This window comes from Perca flavescens, chromosome 11, assembly GCF_004354835.1.
Source record: "Perca flavescens isolate YP-PL-M2 chromosome 11, PFLA_1.0, whole genome shotgun sequence".
NCBI classification, from domain to species: domain Eukaryota; kingdom Metazoa; phylum Chordata; class Actinopteri; order Perciformes; family Percidae; genus Perca; species Perca flavescens.
Genome location: NC_041341.1, coordinates 11,687,242 through 11,706,862, shown reverse-complemented (window position 1 = coordinate 11,706,862; position 19,621 = coordinate 11,687,242). Strand labels below are relative to the sequence as shown.

Genomic DNA, 19,621 nt, shown 5'->3' with positions numbered 1-19,621 from the left:
AAATAGGTATTGTTGGGTTTTTTTAAGTGAATTTCCAGCAGTTTTGAGTTTTCTGTCCCAATTATTAATTCACTGTTAACTCATATTTGCAAGTCCTAAACACAATATTTATATAAAAGGACAACTGTTATCATTTTTACTAACTGATGCACATTTCCTGTAGTGTTAATTGATTTGTGCTCTGTTTTTCAGGGACATAACAAACATGAAGGGTACCATCGTGGCCCAGGTCGACTCCAGCGAGTCTTTCCAGGAGTTCTGCAGCACGGGCTGCCTCGGTGCATACGAGAACAAGCAAAACCCCCCAAAATCAGGCCTCAAAACAAAATGTACTGTCTGCGGGAAGCTCACAGAGGTCAGTCTGTCTGACACAACTAACAACGCATACTCCTCCCTTGTCCATTTACCTGTCTTTCTCAACCAAAGCAACACATGCCTCTATATTCCTGATAATAGAATGAATAATTGAGTGGCAATGGGTAAAAAAATAAGGGAAACAACCCAAATGTATTATGTATATAAGTGTGTGAAAGTCTGCATCTGTACTGAAGTATGATCACAGTTAATTACAACCTAGAGGTATCTTTTTTTGTAAATATTATTCTTATCCCTTAATGAACATTCTCTTACCACCATTTCATTGCCTCTGTCTCTCCTTTATTGTCTTCCTCAAGACACTTTCATTCAATATTTATCTCTTTCTGGTTCCTTGTCTGCCTTTACTGTTCTCTCGTTCACTCTCCTTTCTTGCCTTCTCTCTTTTCTCCATCGTCCATTTCAGTATGGCATAGTAGGGCCCATTTGCAGAAGGCCTTCAGCTCAGTCTCCATGGCCACCAAGTGCAAAAACAGTTTTGTCAAAATTGGAGAATTCCTCCCTCCTCAAAATGAAGCATTAGCTGGCCCGGAAGCTGTGGATGAAATTACTTTTGTATTGGTGTCATGTAATTCTGTGTGGAATGGGCCACTTAGTGGCATGACACGCACAAAAAATATCATTTATTCAGTTGGCAATTGTCCTAGCTCCTTAAAGTATCCAAATTAAATGAACGTATCGTTATTTTCTTACTTACATTCAGTATTAGTCTGTGGGGTTGTTCTGTTACCTGCTTCACTGTCGGCTAACTAGTACTACTGTCACCTAGCAACTACAGCTATCTGCATTTGTGACATCTTAAAATCATTTGCATTATTTGTCTCCTTATTGATTTCATTTGCATTTAGAAGTAACAGCAATGCCCCTGCCAAGCTACGGCAAAGTGATTTGCAAAGTACACAACATGGACACTACGCCTATGTATAAATGTAACTAACATGATTTTTCTTTCCTGTCATTCCCCATAGCTTTAGATTTTAATGATTTTAATTTTAGCATATTGCAGCCTGTCATGAGTTTTTGTATGGGCTGTCCATTGAATTGAAGTGGCTCGTTGGACACGCCCTTTAGTTATTGTTTGTATTCATGCTCAAATCTGGGAAAAGATAGTTTAGAAAGACAGTACCGTTCACGTATACAGGCAGGCGCCATCTTGGGAAAACGGTCACGACCAGTCGAACGATGGCGCCCACCTGTATATGTGAACGGTACGGTCTTTCTAAACTATCTTTTTAATAAACTGTCTGTACTAGCGTTAAAAGCTCATTAGCGGTTTGCGATGAAACTGGTGACATTCGATTAGCATGGAAACATATCTCAGAGAACGGTTGACTTGGTACACACATGTAATTAAAACCTAGGTTCATTTTGTGCTGGGTTTGTCCTTTTAATTTTGCGCACCTATGACAACTTTGAAGGCCAAATTATTACAGTGTAGCCTAAATATACATGCAAGAGGTGTTGATCAGCTGTTCAAGTCAGCTGTTTACTGAAAAGTTTGTTTCTACTAAGCTAGAACTCCTTCACAATAAAGTGAAACCAAGTGTGACGCATAATGACTAGAGATGAGCAGATACCAGTACGCTGGTATCGGGAAGTACTGGAGTTTATGCACCGATCCAAAACCACGTGATAAAGCCCTAAAGAAAATCTACGTTAAAGTAGATTATTTATGTTCTTTTTCCGTTATAACGGACTGTCAAACTGGAGAATAAAAGAAAGTTCTGTAGCATTCATTGTTTGTGTTTGTTCATGTTTCACAAAGAGTTTAACCTGAGCCAGACCGACAACAAATATAGAAATAATATCACATCCATACAGGGATAGTAGTGTACAATTGTTAAAACATAATAAAATATATGACACACTGGTATCGGATCGGTACTCTATATCGGCCAATATGCAAGTTCAGGTATCCAAACCGTTATCGGGAAGCAAAAAATGGTATCGGGCCATCTCTAATAATGACGAGGTTCTCCGATTGAGGAGAGATTTAAAAGAAAGCTTGATGAAGTTTAGTTAATCAGGCTCTTGCTGCCCCTTCTGCATTTCTTTCTGTCTACAGATCCGGCACGAGGTTAGCTTTAAGACTGTGACCCATAAGATCTGCAGCGACACATGTTTCAACGTTTACCGCAGGGCCAACGGGTTGATCATGAACTGCTGTGAGCAATGTGGCGACTACCTGCCCAGCCGAGCAACAGCCAACCACTTCCTGCTGGTAGATGGCCAACAGAAACGCTTCTGCTGCCAGAACTGCGTCAGGGAGTACAAGCAGGTACTGTAGGCCCAAACGTAAGCCCCAGGTGTGTAATGTGTATCCTGATTGAAGCCTGTTAGATTTGTATTCATTTAAAATTACAGCTCTGCTCAGCTCTGTCAAAGTTTCTGTTGTATTAGTGTAGCTGTGGTGACCCCTCCTCCTCCTCATAGCCAAGAAACTGCCCCCCAGCAACATATATATATATATATATATATATATATATATATATATATATATATATATATATATATATATATATATATATATATATATATATATATATATATGGCAGCACTGATGACAGCATTTATGTAGAGCCCAGTAGTTTCTGTGATAACAGAATAATGGACGGAATTGCGTAATTTTAGCCAGAAATTACAGGTTGGAATTGTATTTGTTGCTTGGCAACGCTAGCTTATTTAATACTTATAAGTGGATGAAACTATAGAGTGACAAATCAGTGGCATTCAAAAGTGTGTCCAGTAATGAGCCATCCCGTATAAACCATCTCAGTTGGCCAAGTAGTGAAACGTAAGTGTTTAAATATCTTTGGCTGGTGGACAGAAGTTGCCTGCCTCCATTTGAGCATTTAAATAAGTTATCTTTTCTATATCTGACCAGCTCTGTTGTCTACATTTCTATAAAAAGTACAGAAATCTTCAAGACATCATAACTTAATGTTAGCATGAGACATATTCTAAATTCTGTAATGCCTCTTAGTTTTAAATAATTTTTTTAAGAACTAAAATCAATTCAATAAATTCAGTTTTGCACTTTGAGGAAAATCACCTTATTCTTCACTCGGGTATCATTAAATCATCCTTGTTGTACTTTGTATAAATAAATGAAAGTGAGAATGGTGCCAGGTCTTACAACCCATATTGAAGATAGTGGGGTTTTTTTTTTTTTTTTTTTTTTTTAATCAAGCAATGTAATAATATATTTCCAGGGCTGATGCTGCTACTGCTAGTCACTGTGATGATAATAGGAGGACAATGAGGATCATCGGTGTGCTTTTGTGGCTAAGCAGTGGGATCACAAAACAAACAGAGACTATTAGATACCGTACAGGGGAGATTCGTGCTGTTTACTCATCTAATGCTCATATGTCATTAAGGTTTACTCAACAAAAGTCAGAACAAATGCATTAAAACCTCTTTCTCCAAAGAAAAGGATCCATCAGGATTTCCCATAACTTGTAATGATCCATTTTTCTTTCTCTTAGGTGCATCTTAATATCCCTACACCACGGTTCACGATATGTTTGGATATTTTGACATTACGGTGCTGTCTATGTGTTTGCATGGACTATAATATGAATAAAAGGGCTTAAAAAGCTTGATAGAAGTCCAGTTGAAAAAAGCTCAGTTTTTTAGCTGACATTAAAACGTTTATATTGTTTAATCAATTAGCTTTATTAATGATTTAATATAACCTTGTTGTCACTGCAGAACATAAAGTTACTTATTATTTTGACATGGGGTTTTCCTTCTCTGTCACAGGCCCACAGTAAACTTGCGAGCTGCCTGACTTGCAAAACGCTGATCAAGACAGGCGAGGTGCTGCACAGCCTCGGAGCCGGTGGCACCATGGGCTCTTACTGCTCTGTCAACTGCATGAACAAGGGCAAGCTGGCGTCGACCTCCTTCATCAGTGAGTCACCAGACTGCAAAACACAAAAACTGAGCTTTTCTGAACAGAATTGAACCTTCAGATAGAGTTCTGCCCACTTCCACAGGTCCCATAATATGTTAAGCAGATCTTGGCGACACAAGGTCATGTTGTCGAGGCCGAAAGTGGGCAGTAGTGGAAAAAAAGACTTTTGTTGCAGTAAAGCCCGAGACACACCAAGCCGATAATCGGAGTCTGTTCGGTGTGTTCCGTGCCGTCGTCCGTCCGAGGGGCCGTCAGCCTTCATTTTGGCCGATTTGACATGTAGAATCAGCGGGGCGGGCACTGCCGGCAGTCGGACTCAAATGACCCATCTGATTGGTAGAGTGCTAACCCGGAAGCGGGAAGCGACATGACTAGACTAGAGTGTCTCAAAATCGGACGAAAATCTTTTAAACTGACCTTTGTTGAGCTGAAAAGAAGACAGATTCAGCAACTGCACGGCCTATTTCTCACTTAAAATGTTTTCGGTTTCGGTGAACTATTTTAGTACAATAGGAGATCGTATTCTGAACAAGCCGCCATGACAGTCTGGCTTTGGATTTACGGAGAAACCAGAGCCACGTGCCGCGTTCGTCCAATCAGCTGCCGGTTTTCATTTTGGGGCGACAATACAGATTAGCGCCGCCTGCTGTTATGGAGACAGATTACGTTTCGTCGCTTTGGTGTGTCCCGAGGCCCTTTTTGGACCAACTCGGGGAGACTGATCAGTCCAACCGCCTTTTCTGCCGAGGGTCGACCCGTCTGGTCGGTGTGTCTGGCCCTTTAGAGTTCGGTAGCCTACTGTTTGTGTTGGGAATTCAAATATTTCATTGTCTTAATGTATTTAGGTCTGTATGTTCTGATGATGGATAACTGACTTGACAAAGCAGCAGAGAAAAGCTCCTGTTAACCTGTTTGATGATTAGTATTCATCCCAGCAAACATTGAATGCACACGTAAGAGAAACAGCTATTCACTTAAAAAGGACCATTTCAAAAAAGTCACAAGCATGTGTAATAAATGCATTGTCGTGAGTTTTAATGTTTAATGTCTGTGTGTGCAGACACAGAACCCACATGTCACTTCTGTAAGAGGAATTCATTACCGCAGTACCAGGCCACGCTGCCAGAGGGAAACATCCTCAACTTCTGCAGCTCACAGTGTGTTACCAAGTTCCAGGTGGGGACTCTTGTCATTTCAAACCAGAATACACAAATCTGGGTCATTTTACAAAAATAATATACATTTTACAAAGGTAATAAAGTGGTCACACTGGTGAACGCTGTCCCTCTGATGTATTCTGGATTATTTAGCACAATAATTCTTTGATGTTGTTGAATTGAAAACACCATATTGTTGCGTGCAGCTGCATGGAGGATGCTGCTGAAAATTAGCATACATACAACTAATCTCATGCAGTAAATACTTTAGATAATTGGATCAAACTAGGCTTTCGAATAGTTGGTGTTTCTAATGCGCCCTGTACTCCAGTGTGAAGTTGTGCAGAGCAGATGAGTAAAGACATAAAATGGTATCGTACCTGATAGGAATGAAAGTTGTGAAAAAAATAAAACCCAGATTAACCGGTATCTACTCAATTGACACATTCCTCATGAGAACAGCAGCTCAAAAACACAAACCTAAAACGCCACAGGTTTCCTCAGTGGAGTGAGATGACCGGATTACTTTTTTAGCATCATGTTGCATAAATTTACATATTAATGAGAAAACAGATTTTCTTCAAACTATCGCGACTCTATCGTTGTTTATGACCGTTCATATAATTCTACCCATATGTAAAAAAAAAAATAAAGAAATATTTGCAAGTCACTGTTTAAATTAGCTTTGTTTTGTTGCATCTCTAAGTACAACCAGCTGTGTTTTGATATATCAAGTATCCAGATGCTTATGGAAGGCCATTAGACACAGATGTTGTTACTCACCAGCTGCTAGTCATCAAAAGTTTTAATTTCCTCCCTTGTTGTTTTTTTTTTTTTTTACAGAACGCTACTCTTCAAACCGCCACCAACGGACAAACGCCACTCTCCACCACAAACAACACCGTCCAGCTCAAGTGTAACTACTGTCGATCAGCGTTCAGCTTGAAGCCCGAAACTCTGGAGTGGGAGGTGAGGCCATCCTGAGAAGTAGTTGCACAATTTTTTTTATTCAGATATCACAGGTATCACAGATCTTTTTCTTCCACAAAGATAATATAAGATAAGCCTTTATTGATCCCCAGAGGGGAATTTCGGGTGTTGGAGCAGCACAAGGACAGAAGTACATATAGATTAATAGAGAAAGGTAAAAGGCGGGCGGGCGGGCGGGCGGGCCCGCATTTGGCGACTGGTGAGTGTTAATTTCTCAAATGTGTCTGTCTTTAGGACAAGGTCTACCAGTTCTGCAGTAAGACGTGCTGTGAGGACTACAAGAAGCTCCACTGCATTGTGACATTCTGTGAGTACTGCCAAGAGGAGAAGACGCTACATGAGATGGTCAAGTTCTCCGGAGTCAAGAGACCTTTTTGCAGCGAAGGTAGTAATCTCCCATCCTCTCCTCTAAGACACTTGATAAATCTGAGTCATTTTCTTGACAGTTTTGAAGTAGTCAGAGACTGATCGTATCCCATGATGGCTTTTGTTGATTGGTTTTCAATGCCTTTTGTTTCTAGATGTGTGTTCAATTGTTTGTTTGCCATTTTAAGCATATTTCTTGTTTTTGGATTTGTACTCTGGATTTTGCTTTGTGGGTTCCAGTTGAGACTGCTTTTCAGTTTCTTGAAAGTTTGTCCTTTTGCAATTTAGGTTTCTTTCCTTCTCTTTTTGTTTTTGTTCAGGCTGTAAGCTGTTATTTAAGCAGGATTTTATCAAAAGATTGGGTCTGAAGTGTGTCAGCTGTAACCACTGCAACCAGCTCTGTAAGAGAGGTTTGACCCGGCAGCTCGGTGGCATGACTCGGGACTTCTGCAGCGAGACCTGTGCCAAAAAGTTCCACGACTGGTACTACAAGGTATCTCTTAATAAATGAACACAAATATAATTGTACGCAGGAGTACGTTGTTGTGAATATCCTGACATGTTTCTATTCCACTAGGCGGCGAGGTGTGACTGCTGTAAGGTTCAGGGTAACCTGACAGAGTCTGTGATGTGGAGAGCCGAGATGAAGCAATTCTGTGACCAGGAGTGTCTATTAAAGTTCTACTGCCAGCAGAACGACCCCATAATGGTCACGCAGAAAGGCCCCGAGAACACCACCCTGGGTAAAAAAAAAAACGTGTTTCCTTTGGAATAACTAAGGTCTTCCTACAAATGTCTGCCTTCTTATGTTACTGTATGTGTCAATTATTCATGAGGCTAAGATGTGATGTATTTCATTTTTCTCTTTATAGGATATGAAATGCAAGGGGCCAAACTCGGGGTAAGTAAGAATTTGAAAAAGGTGTCTGTATCATACAGTTTGCCTTCTATTTATGAAACATTAGTTGTTGCTTTATCTATTATTCAAATGTTACCTTTTTGTTAACCAAATATATGTTCCTTTTTTGTCAGACTTTTACTTACCCGCTGCCCCTTAAAAACAACCCCATTATTTGTTTTAATAAAAGATTGATTTGTCAGAGCAGAAGCCACATTTGTTTTTGCGATTTAAATCTGTACATTTTTATGTTTTTCTCAACCATGTTGCAGCTGGTGAACCAGGGTACTGTGGCGTATGCTGGTGGAGGTTTGATGAGAGATGTCAAGAACAAGGCAGTGCTCTGCAAGCCACTCACACTGACCAAGGCTACCTACTGCAAGCCACACATGCAGAGCAAACTTCTGCAAACAGGTAAACAAAGAATCTTTCTTAAGTGTTCCACAAACTGAATTTTATATATATATATATATATATATATATATATATATAACTATATATTATATATATATATATATATATATATATATATATATATATATATATATATATATATAAAAACAAACGAACACTGAGGGAAATTATGAGGTTTGCTTTAGCGAGGCAGTGGATGTGGGACATTTTTTAGTTTCACTTGAGTCCGACTTAACCATTATGTGGAGTTTGACAAAATTCCTGCCACTCACCCTTCAAATTCATCACTTCATGACCCATTATTACACGTACTGATTTTTGTATTTAATTTTATGGTTTGACATATCTGTTTCCACAGATGTAGACGATGGTGTGAAGAGGGAGTATATTCCTGTACCCATACCTGTGCCTGTCTTCATCCCCATGCCCATGAATATGTATTCCCAGATCACTCCCACCCCAGTCTCTCTGCCTGTACCGGTAAGACACGATGAACACGTATGGCTTATTTATGGTAAAAGGCAAAAACTTGACATACAGTAGACAAATTACTAAAAGCCTGTGTGATAAATGTTAAAATCCCAGGCTGCTTAAAATGTCTCTTTTATGAACAAATAAGCAAACACAACAATTAAAGTGTACACATTTTTTATGTTGTTATTGTCACCAAAGCTAAGTAAAGAGACATTTATTAATTAAAGTTGTCTGAACTAACCAAATAGCTACGTGTCCTGTCCTGTCTAGATTCCTGTGCCTGTGTTCCTGCCCACCACCCTGCAGGGGGCAGAGCAGATCGTCCAGACCATCAACGAGCTAAAAAACAAGGTGCCCTCCGACCATCTGGAGGCCCACCTGCTCTCCATGGCAGAGATGATCACAGAGGACCAGAAGCCAGGTGCGCTCATAAGGGATTATCTTGATACAGATAGATAAAAATAACAACTTATTTCAACAGTTATTACATGAGTTACAGTAGTTAGAGCCAGGAGAACTAGCACGGTTTTAAAATTGTATTAATCAATTGTATAAAGCAATTTTTCAAAACCTCAGAGCTGGTTATTTTTTTAGTTCAAATCAACACCTCTAAGACAGAGGAACTGCAAAAGCCCAAAACATCGGCTACATAAAATAGTAGCGGTGTGACGAGATCAAAACATTTTGATATTTCTCGTCAAGGTTAAAAGTAGTCTTGCTGTATCAGTACACAAGCGCAGAATTACTTTGTTACTGCTGAGAACTAATTAATTTTTAAATCAATCGGTGCCAAATTTCGTTACCTGAGAGCGCGTAAGAGCGAGCTTCCTCTCTGCATGTTTCACAGAAAGTGGAGCTCAGCTCCGACACACACACACACACACACACACACACACACACACACACACACACACACACACGCGCACACACACACGCACGCAGATGGAGCGAAAGTTACACCCTGCCTCTCCAGTTTGTTAAAGTCACAGTGAGTCACGGCAATGCCAGTAAAGCGAACATAAGTGGTTACAGTTTTTAAAACTTCACGCAGACAGCGTTAGCTGAAATATAATAGAGAGATCGCCGTGCAGTTAATGTTACCCTTCCGAGATAGACAGGTGTTCTCTATGCCCTGGTGAATGATTGACAGGCACAATTAAAAAGCGTTCATCTGCCCTGGTGAAGGACTGACAGGCTGTGGTTCTAGGGCAAGCCAAGGCAACTTTATTTCTATAGCACCTTTCAGCAACAAGTCAATTTAAATTGTTTTACATTAAAGAGCAATTAAAAATAGTCATGAAACTTGAACGGGCTAAAAAAGAGTAAGATACAAATACAAGAATAAAAGTTACAGTAGAGTGTAAGAAATGAATAATCTTTTGATTAATCGGTTATAGGGGTGGGTTTGGGAGGAGACAGGGATGCCACAATTATTAGGTCTCAAGAGGTTAGTTATACAGGAGAGAAGCCATTTGAGTTTGTGGCAAAACCTTTCTCAGTGCTCATTTGATACATGACTTTCGATTGAATAAAAGACTATTTTTCCAGTCATATTTCATCATTTAAGTTTTCTTCTTGTCTTGTTCTCGTGAACCCAATCTGGTCTCTTGTCTCTAGAGCTGATCAAATATTATATGGTCCAATTGATTGGTTCTCATTTTGCTAAATCTGGCACATTAAAAGTCATATTTTTCCCTTACGTACTTATAGGTCTGTGTACCGGTACTCAATACCTTTTTTTTTTTTTTTTTTTTTTTTTTTTTTTTTTTTTTTAATGGTATTGACAGAAATAACCAAGTAGTATCGAAACCTCCCTAGTTAAACACACTTGCAAATACCTGCATTTGATCCTTTTTGTCCCCAGATCTAGAAACAAATGAATATTTGTGTGGTTTTGCACACAAGTGTTCTTTGATTTAATGCTATGTGTGATTGTCCCCCTATCGCAGCAGCTATACAACCCATACAGTCTGTAGTGTGGTAAGATCTAGTGCATTTGAAGACTTGTTTTTTAAAGATGTATTTGTGCAACAACAACAACAATCATTTGGATGGGTGGTGGTGGCATTTTATGGGTATCAAGTGACGTGAATGAAAGAAATAAAGTACTCTTATGGGTATCTGCACTACTTTAATTTTAAAAACCAGCTGGCTTACTTGTGTCCATGTAGCTGTATTTTTTTTTTTTTTTTGGCTGAGCTTTTGAGATTGAGGTGAATGAATCATTAAGAAACCTTAATCTGTAAACACAAATGTCTCCTTCCAAAAACAGTGTTCTTGTGACAACATTCTCAATATAACAAGATGTTCAGTTTGATTTAAAGAAAGCTGCAGCAAGTGATGACAATGAGAACCTACTTGACTGTGTGTTTCAGATGTGAAGCTGGTGAAGGTGAAGAGGGAGCGTAAAAGGAAGTTCTCCAGCAGCAGCTCTGAGGAAGAGGAGCAGGAGAAGCAGGACAAGGTTGAGAAGGAGGACGAGATAGAAGAGAAAAAGGAGCAGGAGGAATTGGAAGTGAAGGAGAACAAGGAAAAGATAGAAGAGAAAAAGGAGCAGGAGGAAATAGCAGAGAAGGAGGAGGGAGAGGAGGAGGAGGAGGACGACAAGTATGCACCCGACCTAGACCTGGAGGCAGACTTCCCTCAAGGTAAACGCCTACTGTACATGTAGTTCTGTGCCTGTTGATGCTAGGCTAGTGAGGCAATGTAATTCAGAAAAAAAACCTGTTAAAGCCACAAAATACCTATACCAATTAATAATAGTTCTACAGTATTGACAGGCTCCGCATTCCAAAGCTTGAATGATGTTGAAAGATAGTCTTGCATTTCCAGACCTTCCTCCACAGCGCTGTGGAGGAGGGTCTGGCTAGGCCACACAGCATTCTGGGATGGGAGAACTTGGTGGTTTATTGGCATTTCTTTAAACCAATCCCTCTTTAAACCAATTAAAGACATCCGGCCAAAATGAGGGGCATCTGGTGGAATTTCCGGCGGCACCTGAAGAATCCCGGAAGTGGAACGTCGTCCATGTAGACTAGTTCAAATAGAACTGAAACTTGTATCTTTAAGACAAAGTTTTGAATGGCAACTAAATTAAGAAATGCTCCTAAATTCAAATGAACGCTCACTCTGACATTGTCACACGCTGGCTGTCCAAAGAAGTTATGAGCCAGGCCAGGAATAAGACATTTTTTTTAATTCAAATGTATTTGTTTTCACTGGCCTGGTATAACACGCTTTAACTGCGCTGGGCCTTGCTGAGCCATGTAGAGCCAAAATGTGAAGGTATTTCCCTCCACAGTCATATTTTTAAACCTCTCAATGTATTCAGCTTTCAGTGCTATTGTTTATATCTTGTATATCACCAAATCTCTGTGTTTTTAACTTTTGTTTTACACCTGCTCTACTGTAGGTTTCAGAAAGATTACAATCATGCTAAAGGGTTAAATAATTATGGTAAAGGTTAAAATTATCTCTATTATATTTTGGTTGGTCAACTGGATTAATACCGTCATAAAGAGCATTCTTTGATTCATAAATTAATGTGGGAACTTTTTTTTTTCTTCTTATTACAATTCTATCACAAATAAAGTTTGAAATAATTAAGTAAAGCTTCCAAAATAAAGTTGGGGGTAAGGGAGGAGTTAGATTACAGACCTGCTGCAGGTACATATGGATTCACAGCAAAAGTGCATGTTAACATCCTAAATTAACTGGTTTGTCTGAATAACCTGGTCTCTCGAGTGCATGTGAATGTACCGACTGACAGTGTGTTACCGTACCTGAGGCTCTTAACTCCAAAATGCTGAGAGACACTGTCTGTCTTAACAGTAAGTCATCTCACTGAATGCTGAGTCATCACCACAATGTCTAAACCCCTAAATCTAAAGTTGAGCCGCTTTTTTCCCATCCCATTGTTGCCACTGTCAATTCAAAATGAGTGAATATTTTCAAGAAAACAATGAAGTTCATCAGTTTGAACATTAAATATCTTGTCTTTGTAGTGTATTCAATTGAATATACTGTAGGTTGAAAAGGATTTAGAAATCATTATATTCTGTTTTTATTTACGTTTTACACAACGTCCCAACTTCACTGGAATTGGGGTTTGTAATAAAAATAATAATTCAACAGATGTTGTTTCCTGTCTCAGCCTCAGACCCTGTTCCAGTTGGGGAGGGAACGGACGAGGATATGGGCTTCTCTCTACCTCCAGTCCTGGCTGAGGAGAAGCCGGAAGAGTTGGAGGCGTCTGCACCTCGACCACAGCCCAGAAGACAAGTACGCACACACAAACGCATACACACATGTAACAATTAGAAACACTGCACTGGCCAACCTACAATTTACTGTGTAGTAATTGTGTGTTTGTGTTGCAGGGGAACAAGAGGCTGGCGGTGGAGGAGAGCTCAGATCTGGCCTCGTCCTCTTCCTCCCATCCAACAGACAGACACTCAGCGGGACGGGCGCTGCCTCTCAAAGCTCGATATGGCGTCAATGCCTGGAAACGCTGGGCGCTATCTCCTTCTGACCAATCAGATGACACCAAAGTAAAGGACAGCTTCAAACCAGGTAAGCTGAACCGGATCATGAACTTACTGCCTTGGCTCAGTAGTAGTTGCTTGGCAGAAAATGAAAGGTTGATTATCATATTTGAGAACGTGTAGGATGTGTTTGCTGAAAGCATTCTGTCTGTTCCTCATCTCCTACAGCTCGGTCTAAAAGTAACCTGTTGTCGCTGACTTCAGAGGAGTTGAACGTTGCTCTGTCCCGGTTTGTCAGGGAGGTGTGCAGGCCCAGCGGGGAGCGCTACTCTCCAGACAGCATCCTCTACCTCTGTCTAGGAATTCAGCAGGTTGGTACCAAGCCAGAGAATCAAACCCCAGAAACACCAGCACCTCTCCAGCAAGCCATAAGAACAGAAGTAGAACATTGAAAATGAACACTGATCATTAAGATTGCACCCCATGTCAGTTCATACACTTTAAAAGGTTTCTTTTCAAGTTGTTTCTTGACTATTGAAAACACTAGTCTTAATGCAAATTATTTTCACATGTCAATCTACCTTGGTCTGAGATGCATGGCACGTAACGGTAGCTACACAACAGCAGTTTATCCAGCTGGGGACCTTTTGTTGAATGTCAACTTCCCGTAGTTTCTGTCACTTTCCCTCTACTACAAAAAGAGGCAAAAACCCTATTATCTGAAGAAATGAAAGGTTATTACTCGCACAGTCATAAGATCATTTAAGATCAGATAAAACTTTATTCATCCCAAGGGAAATTGTTGTGCAGTAGTTGAAAGAGTGGAGATATATATATATATATATATATATATATATATATATATATATATATATATATATATCTCTCTCTCTAATAAAACAAAATATAAAGTGTGTGTGTGTGCATTTTTTAAGCATTGATAACATGCCAAAGGCATCAAATGGCAATCAAGTTTTACAGCTGAGATTGAACATAAAGCATGTATGTAAAGTTTGTTTAGTTTTGTATTCCACCTTTACTTAACCTGGGAAAGAACGCACTGAGGAAGAGGAGCAGCTTTCTAGTGTGCTTAGTTTTTATACTTCAAAAAAACAATGGGGCTTCCTGCTGACCATGTGACCATTTAATCGCCCCTTTGTTGCATGCCCCTGTCATAGACTACGGTCCCTCCTTTGTTTTCCCCTCATTTCCTGTCACCTCTTTGTCAGTATCAAATAAAGACAAATATACCATAAACATATTACATATAAGAAAATAATTATATGTATATATTTTTAAAGATATACAAAGGCATGGTATCTTTGGTAATGTTAGCAGTTGGGTTGTCACAATACTAATTTTGTTGACTTTCACTACCACCATAAGTATTATTGTTGTTTCACCGACTAAAATAACAAAATATCTTAAAATAATACAAAATAACTATTACATTTTCAATTTAACCTTGTTAACTGTCCTTCTTGTTCTTTAAGAATTCCATCTGTAGTTTTTTTAGAGGTAGGAACTAAAGTTAGAGTGAGTGTTTCCAGGAGGACAGATATAACTGGCGCACAGTCTTCCCTCTCACATGTCCATGCCCTGAGCCTCTCACATATTAGCAGCGGGAGCATGGCTGTGGAGTGGAGCACACGATTGTCCAAAGTCCACTGGAGGGTGATTTTTCTGAAAGAAAAATGTAAGATTGTTTTATCTGTTTATGAAACTAACAAAGTTTAAAATATTTGATTGTTTTATGTGATGTTTGAGGAAGAAATGTGGGCTTTAAAGACTTTAAAATGTATTGTACCTTTTCTGGGCCTGCTTTAATTTGCTGCTTTAACTTTTCCCTCCCTTTTTAAACAAACATAATAGGTAATTTGTGGGTTTTTGCTGAGAAGAGAGCTTATGGTGTTCAGATAGTTTTATCAGAAAGACAGAAAACTTTTTGTTCTAAATGTGCAGATTTGTGTCCAGTGATTATAACTCGTTTAACTCTGCTGTTCACATCCTGATAAACAGTGATGATTGTTTAAATATGAGGACACTAAAGTTTTGATATCTGCATATTGCAGCTATTCGTTTGACCTTTTTGTTTTTTAAAGATGAGATTTTGTGTGTTTGAAGCATCTTCACGCCAAAGGCCGGAAGGATGACCTATTTAGCGACCCGTGCTACCAGCAGTTTGGAGAGGAGCTTAACAAGGTCCTGAAGGACTGGCAGCCCAGCGTGCTTCCTGATGGTGAGTCTGAAATCACCCTCTGTCCCGCTCCAAATGACTCTTTATAGTGAACTTTGTCAGATTTCTTACCAGTTAAGCGAGTGACCACATTTTAAAACGCCACACGATCGGTTAATAATATCCAAACAACCACAATGTACACAAATATAGCAAAAATAAATTGGAAAAATAAAATTCACAGGTCAAATTGGACCTCAACCAACCCAGAGCTCCAAAGTAGCTTTGATAGCTGCAAGTGAAGTTAGTGTATTGGTCTTAGCACCACCTGGTGGCGTAGTGCTGTAGTGTTTCTCTCTATTACGATCAGCGTCCGATGATTATAACTCTTCTGCTGTTCACATCCTGATTTGCTGTGATTGCACTATGTTATATGAGGACACAGGTTAAACAAGTTATCCTGTTGTACTTGTGAAGATGCATTTGTGAGATGTAAAATTTTAAGATATAAAGAATAAAATAAATAAGTTTTATATGGATTTGCTTGTATTTTTTATTTTTATGATTCACGGCTAAAGTGTGAATTTAGTTAAATTTGGTCCAAAAAATATGAGTGTTAGAAGTAATAAATCTAATTTATGAAATGCATGCATGTCATTAAAGTCTGCAGAAAGATGTCCTGAACAAGTAAAAGTACAGTTTGAGGGTCATAAATATTACTATAGCCTCCACTTAGCTCCATCTTGGATACAGAGTAGTGAGCTTCAGACTAAGGATGGTTTACTTCCTCCAGGCTCGCTGTGGGGCCGAGTGGAGGAGCAGAGCCTGTGGAGCAGCCGACAGCTCGGGGAGCAGAGTCCGGCCGCTCTGCTGCGCTCTCTGGTTTACCTGAACACCAAATACTTCGGCCTGCGGACTGTGGAGCAGCACCTCCGCCTCTCCTTCGCCAACGTCTACGGCCCCGACACCGTCCATCCCGTCACTAAGGAGACGGCCGTCTGCATCCGCGTGCCTTCCATCTCTCAGGATCACCACGGTGAGACCGGCAGCATGTACATTTTGGGATTTATTTATTTATTTTGATGCATTTTAGCAATATTAGCTTTCCTGTCTGTGCAATCTACAGTGACCCGAGCATTTAGATTTGACATATCACATCTTGACACATCTCTTTATACTTCAGATGTATTCTTTTTTAAATAAATTGTTAATTTGTGTTTTTTTTGTCCGACACATAACCTTAAATGTTTGATTATTTTTGTCTTTTTGGTCCATTAGTGCAAACCGAGTCGAGGAAGCGTAAGTTGGAGGAAGGTGATCAGGACTATGAACCAGACGATGACTCGGGAGGCTCCGCTGTCCGCTGCCCGGTTAAGAAGCACGAGTGTCACCTTTACGACCTCTACAGATCTAAGTGGTGGGTTCCATAGCTTTACTGGTGGCCTCGCAGAGGATCAAATTGGGCAGCGGCTGGAAAAACAAAGATTCCCATTTTTAGACACACACACACACACACAATTAATCTCACGCTCAAGTTATTTCCAGGAGTTATTTGAAGTTTTAGTCGGGCTGCAACTAAATGATTGTTTTGCTATCAACTAATCTATTGGTTACTGCTTACGATTTTGACAAAATTACAGCAAAACCGAGTAATGAAAATACTGACTGCATGTTTTGTGCGACAAACTGTCCAGAACCCAAATAGGTATTTATTTTACAATGATGAAAAATTGAGAAAACGGTAAGACTTGAGAATATGGAATATGGTGAAAGCTAATTTTACTTTCATAAATGTTATTTCTGTTGATGAATTAATAAATCTACTCATTTACACTCCCTTTTAATCACTAATTAAAACCTGACTGATCAGATTTTTTTTATTTTATTTTTTTGGACATTTTCTGGAATAAAACTTTTTGTTGCACTGAATAAATTTCAAGATAATGTTATGACTTATCAGTCTCTATTTGTATAAAGTTTAATTCAGGGAATGTTTGTCTTCAGTTGCTCCATTTTGCATCCCTTTTATTTTTTTGAGTCCTGTGATTATAACTCATTGCTGTTCACATCCTGAACTACAGTGTTGACTATTGAAAGATGAGGACTTACCATGAAATACTCTGTTGTCAAATGTTCAGAACAATAGATTGACATTCTCTCTTTCTCCCCCTCCCACCATCACCACCTCCATTTGCCCTCCACATCCCTCCTTCAATCATATTTCTGCTTTGTTTACATCCTTTCAATCCTTTTTATTTTCTCATCCTCTCGTTATTTTCTCTTTTCCTTGTCTTGCATGTTCCTGTGCTTTTTTTACTTTATGACTTTTTTTTTTTTTTTTTATAAATTTTTTTCTTCTTATCCCCTTTCTTGAATGTTCTTCTCCTCGGCTCACTTTCTCCCCTTTTCTCCTCTCATCTCACTATACTTATTTCCTCCTCCTTCCTCTTGTCACTTTTACTCTTTCCCCACCCTCCTCCCCTTCCAGCCCAGCATTGTTACGGGAGCGTCTAGACGTCTTCTACGTTCAGCCGGGTCTGACCTGCGATCCCGATGACCCGCAGTGGTTCAGCTCCACGCCGCTGGAGCGACAGATCCTGGAGAGCCTCCTCACCAGAGTCCTCCTTGTCAGGGACATTTACACAGACAAACCACACGAGGAAGAAGAGGACAGCGGTGAAGCAGTTGGGGGAGAGTAGCGGTCACTTTGACTTCTGTTAGCAGAGCCTAGACAGTCAACAGAGGAGGAGGAGGAAGCGGAGGATAGCTAGTAGTGTGTGTGTGTGTGTGTGTGTGTGTGTGTGTGTGTGTGTGTGTGTGTGCGCGCGCCTCTCCCGTCTTACCCTCCTCACTGACTTGCGGTTTCCTCCAGGTGAGGGGAGTCCACAACAGAACTTAAGAAAGTAGAGGATGATGAATTTGGTCGTGAAGAGCAGCCCAAACTTTTACTTCTGTTGATAGATTCACAAACCGAGGAAGAGGTCCTAAACCAGAAGGGGTCAGGGACAAGTCAGTCCTGATGTGTTGGATGATGAGGGGTAAAGGAGGTGGAGCTGCCATTCAGGTAGAAGACCAAGTGTATCGACAGTTATAATCTATTGAATTGGATGTGCTGCTAAGAATCTAGCTTGCTTGTAGTGCTCAGACATGCAGCTTTAAAAATATTTAAATTTTTAACAAGGGTCATCAGGAGGCGAAGGGACAGGAAGTCATGGAGTTTTTTCCTACTTGAAACCATCGCTCTGTGGATGGAAAAGATGACAGTGTGCTTTGGGGTAAGAGAGAGTAACTTCATTTTATACAAAAAGAATCGGTAAGCGAGGGACAAGGCAGACAAAAGGTCTGGGTGAAACCAGAACCTCTACCTTAGAGGTGGCGCAGAGGAGGAAGAGGGCAGTGCTAGGCTGATGACGTGTCTACAAAGTTGGCAGGTCACAATTCTATCTTTTGATGCGATTGGTAGTTCAATTTGTACAAAAATAGAAACACAGGTAGCCAGGTAGGTTTTTGGGTCAATAGTCACCAGTTTCCAATATAGCAGCTGATCATACAACTATAAGTGCTACTTTCTATTTTTCTATTTTAAAGGATGATAAACACTGACTAGCAGAATATATGTTACCTATATACATCTATACTGGAAAGATTCAGGCCCACATTTTTGACCTCACCCATCAGTGATATAACGATGTACCTTGTCCACTTATGGGGTTTGAAAATGTCTAAGTAAGCAAATATTTGGTTCAGAAAATGAAGATGTAAAGGTCGTACACACACCCACACAACTGTTAGACTTGTGCTCAGGTAAAGTTTTGCGGTCTTTAGCCAGATATTGGCTGGCAAAATTTGCTCCAGGTTGCAGCTAAAAGCAGGCAGGACAGAAAATGGCATGGGTAAGGTTGTAATCAAACGGCACGAGCGTTTCCTGTTTTGGTGTGATCTCCAGTCCACCCTTTGACCGGAAATTTATTGGCCAACAGAAACGTTACTTTAGTCGGTTTCATCACCATATTTAGTACATTATCACAGACTATAAACTGCAGTGTCTCTTGCGCGCTGTGTGAATTCTCTGTTCAATATTGACTTATTAATATTGACTTGAACGGGAATGTTATGGGACTGTACTTTTTTTTTTTTTTTTTTTTTATTATTAAGCAGGTAATATTGTGAGGTCCCCAAAAACTGGTGTACCAATACGAATGAAAAAGGTGCTTAAAAACAGTAAAGGGATCAAATTGGGTAAATTAATTGAAATCAGCTGTGTGGGTGTGTCTAGGGCCTTTTTAAGGTCGTGAACTTAAACTCAATTAGACAGTGTGTTTTTGATTGGTCAGTATTTTAAGTGATGCGATGTACAGCTGACTGTGT

General features: G+C 39.8%; 1 protein-coding gene across 1 annotated transcript in view; it reads left to right on the top strand.

Moving 5' to 3' along the window:
- The window catches only part of zmym2 (zinc finger, MYM-type 2), a 29,952-nt gene extending 11,905 nt beyond the window's left edge, over positions 1–18,047 (top strand). Inside the window, exons 6-25 of the mRNA XM_028590814.1 lie at positions 193–355; positions 2,441–2,653; positions 4,141–4,291; positions 5,355–5,470; positions 6,295–6,420; positions 6,676–6,826; positions 7,128–7,300; positions 7,385–7,550; positions 7,680–7,708; positions 7,978–8,119; positions 8,478–8,599; positions 8,864–9,014; positions 10,969–11,241; positions 12,747–12,874; positions 12,973–13,165; positions 13,306–13,448; positions 15,202–15,316; positions 16,047–16,289; positions 16,532–16,670; positions 17,742–18,047. Of these exons, the coding sequence (XP_028446615.1) occupies positions 193–355; positions 2,441–2,653; positions 4,141–4,291; positions 5,355–5,470; positions 6,295–6,420; positions 6,676–6,826; positions 7,128–7,300; positions 7,385–7,550; positions 7,680–7,708; positions 7,978–8,119; positions 8,478–8,599; positions 8,864–9,014; positions 10,969–11,241; positions 12,747–12,874; positions 12,973–13,165; positions 13,306–13,448; positions 15,202–15,316; positions 16,047–16,289; positions 16,532–16,670; positions 17,742–17,952 (3,148 nt within the window). The 3' untranslated portion in view covers positions 17,953–18,047. The remainder of the gene's footprint in view (positions 1–192; positions 356–2,440; positions 2,654–4,140; positions 4,292–5,354; positions 5,471–6,294; positions 6,421–6,675; positions 6,827–7,127; positions 7,301–7,384; positions 7,551–7,679; positions 7,709–7,977; positions 8,120–8,477; positions 8,600–8,863; positions 9,015–10,968; positions 11,242–12,746; positions 12,875–12,972; positions 13,166–13,305; positions 13,449–15,201; positions 15,317–16,046; positions 16,290–16,531; positions 16,671–17,741) is intronic.
- The last annotated feature ends 1,574 nt before the right edge of the window (positions 18,048–19,621 follow it).